Consider the following 14354-nt stretch of genomic DNA (forward strand, 5'->3'; position numbering starts at 1 on the left):
ATTTTGTGTTTACTTGTGTTATCTTTGACTAATGTTTAAATTTGTTTGATGATCTGAAACATTTAAGGGTGGAAAACATGCAAAAAAGTAAGAAATCAGGAAGGGGGCAAACACTTTTTCACACCACTGTATATACTCTGTCTAACCTACTAGTGAAGAATGTAGATGATAAAATCTGCTACGGTAAATCCTTTGAGTTTTTATGAAAAATGATTGGACAAAAGATACAGTTTATATCAAGGGTACAGACACTGTATAAATATACAGAAAGGAACTATAGATGCATCAAAATCCTGAGCATTTTGATGATTGTTGTACCCAGAATTATCAACATTGACTGTGACAGTAAAATAATAATAAACATAAACTTAACAAGCAACCTGTAGTAAGAGGTCAGAGGTCACGCTACTGTGTTAGTCTGACAGTACAAACTATTAACATAATAGGGCAGAGTTTAGAAAAACAAAATCTTAGATGTGCACATGTGAGGGAGGGAGAGAGTGGCAGAGTTCTGTGTGTGTGTGTGTTGGTATCTGACTGTGTGCGACTGTGTGTCACCACAGTAGGCTGATAGATACAACTAATAGGAAGTGGCGGGCACACGAATGCACACTAAAGCGTGCTGTCGTACACTGCTGTGATGCTGAGAGGCAAGATAACTGTACAGGGTAAATACCTGAGTGACTCAAATGCCTAGATTTTCCAGAGCAGTACCTACATGAGTCACACGTTTGCGTTTCTGCGTGTTTTTTAAACAAAATGCAGTGAATAATAGATGTTTTCTTCACAGTCAGCATCAGCAGGGAAAACAGCTCCATTTACTCTAATCAGTTGTGTGCAAAATGTTTCTTGATGTTTGCTGCATACTGTGAACTGTATTAGGGGTCTAAGAAAATGTTGATACACTTGAGTATCGTGATTGTATGTTTTGCGATACTGTATTGATTAACTAAACACTGTATCAATTTTCTATTTTAAATAGTTTACATGCAAAGATTTATGACAGTGGGTCATTTTGTGTTGTGTTTAAGCCCTAGACTGGCAGACAGCAGTGTTGTAACCTATTTTCGGCCGTTTAACTCTTTCCACTCCAACGTAACAACATATCACTAGCTTGCCACAGGGACTGTAATAAATACAAATGCAGATCTCACTGTTCTGCCTAAAAAAACTTTTTAACTCAGATTTGATCAATATTGCGCTTTCGTTCTATAAAATTAAACATAAAAAATTGCAATATATCGCCTTGCTTACAGTATTATATTGCAATGTATTGAATCATAACCCCTGTATCACAACGCCAGATTCTTACTAATACACAGCTCTATACTGTGTACAATCCCATGAGTTCACTACATTATAAACAGTGTTGAACACTTAGACAGAAACAATTATAAAGAAATTTGCTGTTAACAGAAGGGGGACGCTAACCCTCACATTGTTTCAGGGTCCAGTACACAATTGACCTCGAGAGCTTTGCAGACCTAAGAATCAAATGATGGTCCATAACAACACATTAATCATGTCTCCTCATCCGAATTCCTCTTTATCTCCACTACAAAAAGCTTCACTGTACTGTTTCACATTATGTAAATGGCTAGTTGAGTGCAACATGGAGTATATCTCCATGCACTGCCCGCAGAGCTGTACACAGTATATGTGACTGGGATGATCACCCAGCCTGTGAAGATGGTTTAAACAAGGGCTGTGTCAGATTACTTTGAAATGTAGTTAGTTACTGAATACAAATAACATGGCAATTGGCAATTTTTGTAATTAGTAATGTAATCCACTTGATTACAAAAAAATGTTACCTGATCTGAATACCTCTGGAATACTTCAAAATCAAACAATAAAACTATTGCACGTTATACGTAAAATGGACGCAGCCACAAAAATTTTTGTTCTCAACATCTCAAAATGCAAATAAAAAGCATTCAGCATATTCAACATTTACAGCTGGTCAAATGAAATTACTCTTATAAAAACAGTACTGGCACAAACTACAAGCGTACTGTGTGTATTCGAGAACATGGGATGCTATTTCTTTTGTGTTTTCGTTTCTGCCATTTCTTAATCAAAGGCCACATGGAGCACTTACCAAAAATGTGTATCTTTCATTTTCAGTGTAAATAAAAAGGAATAAAAACTCCATTATCCAGAAATCCCTGTAAATCAGACACACTTTTCATTAGTTATTGAAGCTTTGCTATTCCTGAAAAAATAATGAATATATTTTAAATTGGCATTTTTTTAAAAAGATATAATCAAAACGTAATCAAATAATCTTTGAGAATGTAACTAATCTAATTACACTTTTTTCAAATGCAGTCTGGGCTGATTATAGTTACTTATTTTGTGCAATTTGATTACATAATCCTGCTAACATGTAATGTGTTACTACCCAAGCCTGGTTGTAACAGTGTGCTTTAATAGTCACAGTGTGTGTTGTATAAAGGAGAAAAGAAGTGATGATGTGATCCCTGATGACAACCATGACTATCTACCTCAATACAGATGCACGTGTCTGGGTTTGGTTTCAGGCTCACTATAATGTATGATAAAAAAAAAACAATGTTCAATTATGAGCATAGAGCCTGATTTAGAAATATTATGTTCTGTATAACCAGGTGGGTCTGGATGGCGAGGCTAGTACCATTTGATAAGTGATTTAGTTAAATTCTGCATAACCTCTAAAAAAAAGACCTATAAACTTCATCTTTCTCTTACTTCTCTGCCTGAGATAAATCACACAGTACGAAGGCATCATGAGTAAATATAAACCAAGTCAGGGTCAAAATGACATCACAGACCCGGGAAGCCTGTGGCTGTCTTTAGCTGAGAAAACATCTCTAGATCCCTCCTGTCTTTATATATAGAGCTGCAGGGCGGCCAATCACGTAGCCATTGTGGCAGACAGAGGAAGACGGGTGCGGTGGTCGATTGGCATTATGCTGGCGGTTGAAATAGCCCCCTTGTTTTTGTTTTCATCTCTGGGAGAACCATTGTGGCTGATGACTCCTATTTAAAAGACCATCCAATATGCAGGGATGTCACCTCAAACTGCCCATAAACGTAATTGCCCGTCCATTTGCTTCTGCCTTTAGAAGCCCCCAATAAAAGCACCCTGTCAGACGCGACTGCCACAAAGTTTAGTGACAAGTTCCACCAGCAAAAGTTTTATAGATGCTAACCGAGCAGAAGAGGATGTGAAGGGAGCGACAGGCAGAGAGAGAGGTAACTACCACTTGTGTCATAGTCTAAGAAATGAAACGTCTGCCTATAATCCCTCACACTTGGAAAAAGTGAGATTAAAGCACAGGTGTAGCGGAGTGTGAACGAGTGTGTGTAGCAGCACTGACATACAGGTTTAAAGGATCAAAACAGCAATACAAAAGTGCAATACAAAAGTGCGTCTCCTAGATTTTACTCCTTGGAATGGACGCATATGTGGAGTACTGGCATCAGTGTTACAATCCAGCACTGGTAGAGAGCAGGGAATTTCTAAGTCTCCAGCACACAGTGTGGGAACACAACTGCATTTTTCATTTTTGCATAAAATCCGATTTCTCTGGGATCTTCCTGATGCATTTAGTTTTATGACAAATATGCAGTGAGCCGTGGCTGCTAAGAGACTGCTTCTGAGGGAGTGCTTTCTAATGCAGCATCTATGGTGAATCTGATTAAAACCATCTCAGAATTACCATAGCTATTCCTCAATTTGTGGTGAGCAATCTTATCATGGAGATACTGTAATGCTTTGAGGCAGGGTACCTCCTCAGACTGAGTGCTGCTTTTGCTAGTGGTAAAATGTTGGGTGGTAACCCACAGAGGGACCTCTTATCACATGCCAGGTGTCTGGGTCGTCACCCCACCTGCGTACAGCAATGCACTCGTGGTCTCTCCCTCACCATTGCAACACACCATCCTTGGAATAAATAAACAGACTTGCAACTAAATACTCCTCCTATCGCTCCTTCAAGTGCTTCCTTTCTCTTCCGTCTGCCGTTCTCTCTGTTTCTTCTCGCTTCACCAATTATTCAGACTTCTAGTTTTGCTCCATTGCAGGCTACTTTCTGTCCAACCATTTTTCTTAGAGTTCCTCCTTTCCTTTCCTCTCCTCATGTCTGTCTCTCTTTACTCTCCACCTTTTTCTCTATCCACTTGACTTGCAGTTATCTGTCAAATTCCACCCTGGCGGCTGCTGTGCCTGAATCAATCAGAGTTGACTAGCTTTCGGCTTATCTGCACCCTAGGTGATTGATTTTCCTCGTTAGGTATAATTTGATGCTCTATCCCATCTCTTCCAGAGCAAATTAAATTGTAGTCGAGTCCAATGCGCTGGTGTGAGCGAGCATGTGCACATGTGAGAGATGGAGAGGGAAAGTAAGAGAGAGACAGAGTGGCAGAGCAAGCGTAAAGTGAAAAAGTGTTTCTGTGTGTGTGTGTTAGTGTCTGAGTGTGTGTCACCACAGTAGGATGATAGATACAACTAATGGGAAGTGGCGGACACACTAAAGCACACTAAAGCGTGTTGTTGTACACTGCTGCTGACAGACCACGCTGACAGTCCACACACGCACGCACGCACGCACGCACGCACGCACGCACGCACGCACGCACGCACACACACAGCTGCCGTGCACTTTGTTTCATAGAGTGGCTGATGTTCTTTTTGGCTGCTGCATTTATAAACCAGATAAATCGAAACCTAGAAATGACAACACAAAATACACACCACTCACATGTAGCTGTCCTACTCGCCTCTGTAGAGAGATCTTATCTGATTGAATACAGAGTGAAAAATGTCTTGCAAATGAGACTAATGAATCCTTCATTGATGCCTTGTGTCACTGCCAGCTGTTAGTCTCTGAGGTACTTCTTCAGTCCCTGGGAATGCCAGGTTGTTCATTAATAATAATAATAACTCTATTTGTATGATTACGTTTTCTGGCCCTGATCCTGATCTGTGTCCTTTAATACTGGGCATCTGCCAACAGAGTCTGATCTGATACTTCTATTTACTTAAATGTTGACACTGAAATAACATCTGTAGCCAACTTAAGCTGACACACCTTATTTTCCGCAAGCTACTTGATCCAAATACTGAAGGTCCTAGTTCAAAACTATTGCATTTATAAGCTTAAATTATAGATACAATTAATGAATATCTAACGAGTTAAAGACTCCTGGGATTGACACGAAGCGATAAACTAGAGCATGGGTGTCAAACATACACCTTATTGGAACCCTATTGCTAAGGCACTGTGAAAATTATTGATTTGTAAATGGTTTGTAAGGCAGGGGATAACTTAACCTGCTTCCTTAATAGCCTCCACTTTAGTTTGGTGTGGTGATGCCTGCGTTACTACACAGGAGTGGAAATGTATGGAAAAATGCGCATGTAATGACAGCAAGTAGCAGATTGGCTGAATGTGGACAATCTGAGGCATATGGTTGAAACTGCACTTATTTTTCTTTAGACATCTCAGGCTTGTTAATCGTCCCTTTTGTAAATGGATGACTATTTTCAGAGTGTACTTTTTTACACTAAAAGAAAGAACATTCTGGTGATGTTGTTATTCACACGTTACTATTTATTGGTTTTACTGGTATGGCCCACTTGAGATCAAATTGGGCTGTATGTGACCCATGAGGTAAAACGAGATTGACAGCCCATAGCAAGACAGAGGATGTGTTGTTGGGACTACAAAAACACTCAGTGTTTCACTGTGGAGGTTCTTCCCTCACAAATGATTTCTGACAGACAACAGCTGCAGACATTACTTTAAGCAGACAACAGAAAGTTTCATTTTGGCCTGTCATCAAGTTACTCATGGAATTAACGTTAATTCCATCAACTGCTGCCGGCTACATCTGTCATTTTAACCAGTGAAAGCGACAATCAGAGATAGGAGATTCGTTAGTGTTGGAGCTCAGCAAATCAGTGTGTGTTGCCAACCCCTGTGTCTGAATTCAGAGGTACTTTCACAGAGACATTTTTACATTGACATACTTTAATTTTCACCTGCATATAGTAAAATACTTAAAGGAGTAAAGGAGAACAGCACTTACATACTAGCAGGCTTTGGTAGAAAGAACTGCTGAGTGCAGTAAAGAAAGGGTCAAATTCTGATCAGCGATATCTCGTCCAATACCGATCCATTAAAATATGCCCAGATTGGTCCGGATATGAATTCTTAGGATCGGCATGAGACATCTCTACTAAAAATGGTAAGATACAGAGGCAGTATGGTATCATTGCAACCTAATCTGGATAAGAGTATCAGCCCAATGTAACAATGTTGTGACTGTGTCAGCCATCAGGATGAAATCCACCCACCTCGTCCTTGTCTTCAGCCTGGATGAAGAGGGGAAGGGCAAAGCCCACCTGGGCCAGTTCGGTGATGTGAACACGATACTCAGAACTGTTGAACTTTGGTGCGTTGTCATTCTTGTCAATTAGCAGGATGGTAAAGGTGGTCATCACTGTCGCGTCAGATGGACGGCGATCATCTTTCAACTCTGTGGCCTTATAGAGAGCAACCGGGGGAAGTGGAGAGAAAGAGATAAAGAGACAGAGAGAGTGAGAGAGAGATTTGATTGCACCGAAAATGTCATTTTGGATGGAGGTGGTCCGCACGCAATCTCAGCCAGGTATTTACAACTGTTCATTTATTGGATCAAAAGGTGGACGGACGGACTCAAAGCAATCATAGAAATAGGCTCAAAGTGAGGCCAAGAGAGGGCCAGGACATGTCCATCCACACATACACATACATACACACAATGGGATTTGGGAGAAAGGAGTCCCATTGAGAAGACACAATTACACACTCTCCCCGTTTCTGGCTGCCTGAGTATCGAAGATGTGAGGCTTCTGAAATGAAAAAAATAGGAGAGAAAGATAGGAATGGGCAGCTGTGGTCCTTTATTGATGGAAGAGTGTCACAAGCAATAGGAGAAGCAATAGGAGCAGAGGCAAGAACAACATGCTGGTCTCTGGGTAATCAAGGTAGTTTAGCCTCTCTCGTCCCAACGCCACTGAATCATTTGACCTCCACCTCCACACGCTCAGCACTATCTAAGCTCCCTGAAGTTGAGAAATTAGTTGTATTACTATGGCACACCGCAATCAATAGTAGCACCACCTAAGAAAGCACAAGCAGAGAGGGGGAGAGAAAATGTAGAGGGAAAAAAATCCATATCTTATAAATACATTTTGGGCGACATTTTTTAGTTTTCAGCACTTTCGCTTATTCTACTTTTCTTCTTTGTAATTATTGATTTCAATTAAAAAGATAGACTGAGGCTGGAATATGTAAGCCAGCATCTTTTTTTGTATTAAACCTCAGAGCCAGTTGTATCTCAATGTTGTATCTCTCATAAAAAATGTCATACAACTTGCTTGTTATGAGCAATACCAGCAGCTGCATGAGTAAATACGTGAGTGCTAGTGAGGCTATTAGGTGCTCTTAAAAGGCCATTTGTTGTGATGTACAGGTGCAAACGATTTGACTTGACATGCCATCAAAATCCCCAAACGTAACATTGCAGTTACACGGGAAAAACTATGTCTTTGATCGCAAATCCTTCCACTTTCAGTTGCACTTGGAAATCCATTTCACGCACCCTCTCACACCCCGTGGGAACCACTTGGTGTACAATACTGGAAGAGAAGAAATGACAAGGAAAAAGAAAAGTGGTGGAGTGGACAAGGTGGGAAGGCCGAGGGTGGGGTGAGAGGGCAGGACTGACATGCTAAAAAGCCAAGTGCGATAGATTTTAGGCTCAGTGGAGGGACAGAGGGATTCAGCGGCTGCACCTGCTTCAAACTCAAGAAAAAAGGAAAAGAGGGAAGAACAAAGGAACCCTGAGCATTGAAGAGGACTCTAAATCCTGTTCCTTTATCTTGTCCTCCTCTGCTCCTCCTGTCCTCCCTGGCTGCTGGCTGTTCACTGAACACAAGCCCCTAAAGGGAACATTATCACAGAATCACAAACACAAACGTCTTCACTGACAAGCCCAATAAAGGAACTTGAATTTGTCTGGGTCATATTCGACACAGCGTCTATAAACATATAAAGTACTGCAGGATCTCGCATTTAGTCAGTGTTTAACAAAGTACTGACCTTGAAATCTTTCTTAATTATAGCAGTGTGTATCTACCTCAAAGACTGTCACAATATGTACAGTGTGAATTGGGAGTGAAGTCTTGCATTTAGCAGGTCTTTTGAGGCTATATAAAACCCAGACACTGCATTGATTTAATATACTATCATATCAAAGCCCTCTTTTGATCCAACGGCGAAACAGATTTCGATCCCTTCTCTTGGCTGCGACAGTCCCTCCACCCCTCAGCTGCCCTCCCCCCCCGCCACCCCCAGTCAGTAGCTCACCTTGACAGTGAGAGTGAATCCTGCTGAGTAGAGTGGGTTTTCTCTGTCCAGCTGGCCATTCACTGTCAGGGACCCGCTGATGTAGTCCAGGGCAAAAACGCTGTTGGTGTTCCCTGGATGGATGGATGGATGGATGGATGGAGGGAGAGAGAAAGACAGACAGAGATAAGAAAGTCAGAGGGACAAACGAAACTGGCGTTGTGTATAATTCAACATAACCCCTGGGATGCACCTGGGAGCCTCTGGACAGGAAGGCGCTGGATGAGCTATGTGCATGTCTCTATTTCATGCAATATGGATACGGCTTTTGCTGGGCTGTCTTTTGTCTCTCTACCTGCCTTTGGCTGACCCACCACCTCCAACCCGTCCACAAGTTGCCTCTCCTGCATCCCTTTGTTTCATCTGTCACCGTCTGCCCTCCTTTCACTGCTTCTGTTTCTTTGTCAGCTTCCCCTCCTTCTGTCTCTTCTACAGTCAATTCACATTTACTGAATTCAAGTTGCATTATGATTTTAATTCACTTTCAATATTGAAAATCCAGTATGCTTATTTAATTACTTGAAATAAGCTAAGCTTCTGCTGAGGATACAATATTGCCCCAAAATTCTAAAACGCTTATTCAAAGCTCAAGACAATATGATCGCACACAAGACTGATACTGTGTTAGCACACTGCACAATCCTCCTGAACTACATCACTTTACATGGGCTGATGAATTGCATTAACTTTGTCATAGTCCATGCACTTCTTCAAAGAGGAGCGATTCAAATTATGAACGCTGCACTGTTCTCATTAACAAGTTCAAGTGTGCCTGGTGTTCTCTATTCACTTCGATTACACAGGTTAAAATATTAGACTGAGACCCACTTGAGTCCTCTTCACATATTTTCTTATTCCCTCTCTTCTTTTTAAAATTACAGTCCTTCTCATTAAGTTTCCTCTCACCTCTCTCAAACTCTACCGTGACACTCAGTCTCACTCTCTCTCAGGCATCTTGTGGCTGTTGCCTGCTAATTGCACCCTGCAGATGGAGACAATAAGTGAAAATAAACCCAATCGCCCTCACTTCTCCACTGTTAATGCACCCCCCCCCCCCCCCCACCCCCCGCATTGGCCGGTGTCATTCACCCACTCACCCAACCTATTCCCTCCATCAAGTCAAATAAGTCCCATTAAAAAACACACAACACCTTCACAACCTTATTGTGATTTGTTATGCCCATCACATGTGTTGCATGAGACCTGAAGAAGCCCCTGTGCAATCTAGAGATAGTGGCAGTTCATACATGAGAATGTTATCAGAGCGATCTGCTCAGTGGAGCAAACAATGGAGCAGACAGAGCTGTATGAGAGGGCGCTGACAGTCAAGTCCACCTGGAACTAATTCACTTATGTCTTGTTAATACAGACCGCTCTTACGGCTCTGACAGCCCAGCAGCTCCTCTGTGCTCCCACATACTGTATATTTAACAGGATAATCTCTGAATGAAAAAAGAGCAAACATTCTCAGTGAAATCATTTCCTGTCTATGTAAAAGTAGAAAAATATGTGGATATATACACAATAGTTACCAGGTTATAAAGCTGAAAATAGGAATCTCTTAACAAACTGCACTGATATGCATCTGTGGAAATCGTATTGCCATTGGATAGTGCCTGACTACATTAAAATGTACAGGTGTAAATGCACTCAAAACACATTGAGGACGAATCGTGATCTGATGAGCCAATCCACCTCTGGAGGTGGTCCGGGACGCCTTGTGAACACATTGAACATACATCTAAATGCAACTACGTTTTCAATCTACATACAACAACTACGTTTGTGGAAAACACGGCTCTCCCTCACCTGAGGCTGAAGGCACACAATGGTCTATCTCTCATCTGATGTAGACACCACTGGGGTGTCTCCCTCATCTGTAATGTATTCTTCTTGTCAATCAGTGTCTTACAATCAGGTAGGCTTGTTTCGACCTTGTCTACCTTGCTGAGTGGCTCTGACATATATAAGAAAGAAAGATATGGACTAGCAAAGACTTTTGAAAAATATTTGTTTTATTTCTATACCAATATTGTCTCTGAAAATGTAGATATTATCATGACATGCACCCTATATAACTGTAATTAAAAAATATAAAAATAAAATCGTTTTCTCATTCATATTATATGTTTACAGGCGGGGGCGGGGCTTGTTCGGACTGCGTTTGGTTGTTTGAACTGGACGGCGCGATCAGATCTCATTTGGCTTTCAATGTGGACACTGTATATATCATTATTAATAAAGTATTACTGTTTTGTCTTCTATTTTGTCCCTTAATCAATATTCATTAAAACACACAGCAATTTACAGCCCTTCATTGATTCCTTTGTAATGCATCTCAGCTTGCATACATAAACTTTTTGTAATTTGTACATTTTTTATAAAGTCTGTATTACTGCTTAGTCTTAAACCTGTGATCAATTATGCATTTTTTTTATTTTTATCCTTTTCTTTTTTTTGGTATGTTTACTGTTATTTAATCGGGGAGGTATCTTTATCTTCTTAAGCCATTTTTGGCTTCTCCCCTGTCCTGCATAATGTTCAAACTTTTTTTTGAATCCTTACTTTACACATGTATGTGCAAATATTAAAAAAAAACCAACCAAACAAACAAAAAAACAGGTGTAAATGTAATCAGGTTAAATCATATCTAGATTCAGTCTGGACACGGGGCATGAAGGGGGTGTTATGTGTTTTAAAAAGCAAGAAAAAAACACAAAGAATCTTTATGTAATATAAAGAGAATAAACTACAAGCTACACTACAAGCAGTAAATTCATAAAGTAGTAAAACGGCACTGCAGCTTTGCATTTTGACCATTGCTGCTTTGTTTGTCAACCTGAAACACACATAAAGTCATCATACCAGTAATATATTCACAGGACAGGTTTAAAAGGGAATACTACAGATGTAAGTCATTCGAGCCATTACAGGACAGAGGAAAAATGTACCACCACATCTGGGTTCTGATTCACTATTGTCTACTACAGATCATTTGATATGAGCAGATTTCAGACATATCAGTGAAAAGCAGAGGTGTTATTTCATCTATCATACTACACAACATCTGTTCATTAAAAATGAAGCACAACTTTCTAGACTGAAATGATCTAAATTTAGAGTGGAGAGCAAAGCTAACAACACGCCAAGAACTGCTCTCTGACTTGCTTAAATATGAAAATTTTAAAATACTGTGTGTTAAAAAAAAGTTTTTTTTCCTGCATGTAGTCACTGATCAGTACATGTAACACTGTTCAAAGTGTAAAAAAAAATCCTACATGCCAAAAAGCATGTCCTCTGAATTCACATTGTTTTCACAGTACTATTTTTGTAAGTAGGGCACACTATGGACCCTGCGCTGCACTTTGAGGGATTAAGAATGACTCTCTTTCAGATAGTTTATAGCTGAGGTCTAGACTCCTGAGAAACATGGTCAGATGGTAAGTCTACAGGGCACAACGGCTGGGGTCAACAGATTAACCTGCGCCTGTGTTCCCCACACCCCACTCCCTGCTCTATTATTGCCCTGTACCTAGCCTGGAATGGAGAGGAGGGAAGCTACAGAACAAAGCGCACAGAGGGGGCGTAGAGATGGGAGGCAGGCCAGCAGAGAGAGCACAGCCCTTGGGTAATTAGCCTGGATTGAGGCCAAAAGGTGGAGAAAGGGAGGGAGGCAGAAGGGACAAAAACTACTGATGATTATATCCAGCTTACATAATCTATTTAATTGTGAACCTGGAGGAAAGTGTTAATAGGAATGCAGTGTGACTCCTGCAATGCTCAAGTTCCCAACATGATTAAAACCCAACTAAAAATACACATATGCCGACAATTTACATTAAAATCATACTTTAAACTTGAGAGTATTACAGAGTGATTGGTCAGGACAACAATGCATACTGTGCATTCAAAAATCGTTACAGGTCACAGTTTAAATTTTTAATCAATTTTTATTTTCTGATTATACACCTATAGTCATTGGTGTGGTCATAGCTGATGAGGTGGGTGTACTACTAGGCAGATGGGTAGGCTACTGAAGAGGAAGTGGGCATACGCCTATACATTTCAATGGCTTTTTGGCTGGCTGGGTGATATACTGTAAACTGGTTCAGTTTAGGTTTGTGCGGTATGACAGTTTAGACATCTCAAACATAGGCGTCATTTAGGTATGGTAAGGTATGGCAGCTGCCATACCTTGGAATCGGGAGAAAAAAACGAGTGTTATTGAATAAATTGTTCGCTACTTCGCTTCGAGTTATGAGTTATGTGAGTTATCTGTGTGTTGGAAAAGCATTTTGCTCTGCTGCTGTAGACAGCCTGTCTAAATGATGTCTTGAAGCCTGTCTGATTGTATGTGGGTTTTTTTTCTTCATGCCGGCATGTTAAGCTTATATTTTCGGTCTCTGGAGACCTTTACTGTGTGTCATACACTGGACCCCTTGGTTATCTTCTAGAAATAAGCTTGTAATTAATTTATTTTCTTTATTTTCTGCGAAGTTAAACACATGACTAATGATGATTAACGTCCGCTCGCTGTCCGTGGTGCTGAAATATGCGCCAAAATAGGTCCGATGATTTCACTGCTCTCACCAAGTCGTGCATTACATGCAGACATGAGGTATTATGAACGTGAGAAACAGCTTCATGTCCTTTGAAACAGTTTTCAATAGCATAGTATGTACTTCTGACAGGTCAAGTTTTATATAAGTTCATATTTTTGAAACTCCATCATCAGTAGCTCTGTGACGTCATGTCATAATGTCATACCTTAGCTTTTGCTGAAACAACGCCCCTGATCTCAAAAGTATGATTTTCAATACCATGAAAAATATAGACACTTCTCTTTATAATAACTGATACAGAGATGCTGTATTGAGGTGATGTATTGCATTGTAGTGCACAGCGTGCGCCACCAGAGGTCAGTATTTACTGGTGGAAAAGGCAGCTGAGCTGAGAAAGATGGCATCTGCAAGTGGTAGGGATAATGTGACAGGACTAGAAAAAAGCCGGCCACAAATGACAAAGCAGAAAAACAGCATATTTTTACTCAGTGAATTAAAGGATTATTTCAAACAAATCAGAGCTGGTAATTGTTGGAGCAGTGGACCATCTAACTAGATGACAAACAAGACTAAGACTTTTTTTTTTTTTTGAAAGATTTGTCGTTTCTGTAGAGCTTGAATGAAGTGCATTTTCAATGAGTTAACAAGTCAATTAAGCTAGTCTTATTCGGTGAAAGAAAGACTCTTGAATTCAAAAGGTGCAAGGTTGTGATGTTCTGTTCAATAAGAAAAAAATGTGTAATACTATTTCCTTTCTTTACATTTAAGCTTATAGAATGTAGAAAACTCAGTGCTCGAACACATCTCCCAGCTGAAAGGGGGGGCTCTATAATAATGTTACACTGCTAGAGGGCATTACCTTCGTCTTGAATGTGAAGATATGTCGTTTTTCTGAGATAGACCATTTGCTGAAAGCACTGATGCTTGCATATTTCTTGGGAGGATGGTCTCACAATTTGGATTTCAGTCCCAGAAAAAAAGAAGAGCATGAAACAGAAGATCGATAATATTGAATGTTCCCTAGCAAAACGATGACCCTTTGTAATCAATGTAATAATCCTACAGAAACTGCTTGGGCCAAGTTGCTTATTAGGTGTATTAGTTTGTCACAGTTAGACTTAACTTGGGGAAAACTGCCTGTCATTTTACATCATGCACCAGTGAAAATAAGCTGACACATTCATTGCAACATTCACTTTTTTGCCTGGATGGGAGGGGGCAGGCAGGAGGTTGATGTTGATAATGATTGGTGGTGGTGGTGGTGGGATAATGCACATCAGAGACTCAGACCCACTCAGTGTGGGCATCGTGCCTCTAAATTGGTTTGTCAGCTTCAGTGGACTGACTTGCATGC

At 40.5% G+C, this 14354-nt stretch overlaps 1 protein-coding gene across 1 annotated transcript in view; it reads right to left on the reverse strand.

Annotated features, from left to right (window-relative positions):
• cdh23 (cadherin-related 23) overlaps positions 1-14354 on the reverse strand; it is a 206229-nt gene that overhangs the window by 88209 nt on the left and 103666 nt on the right. Inside the window, exons 10-11 of the mRNA XM_050070372.1 lie at positions 8400-8512; positions 6344-6532 (exon numbers count right to left, since the gene is read on the reverse strand). Of these exons, the coding sequence (XP_049926329.1) occupies positions 6344-6532; positions 8400-8512 (302 nt within the window). The remainder of the gene's footprint in view (positions 1-6343; positions 6533-8399; positions 8513-14354) is intronic.

This window comes from Epinephelus moara, chromosome 19, assembly GCF_006386435.1.
Source record: "Epinephelus moara isolate mb chromosome 19, YSFRI_EMoa_1.0, whole genome shotgun sequence".
In the NCBI taxonomy this organism is placed as follows: Eukaryota; Metazoa; Chordata; class Actinopteri; order Perciformes; family Serranidae; genus Epinephelus; species Epinephelus moara.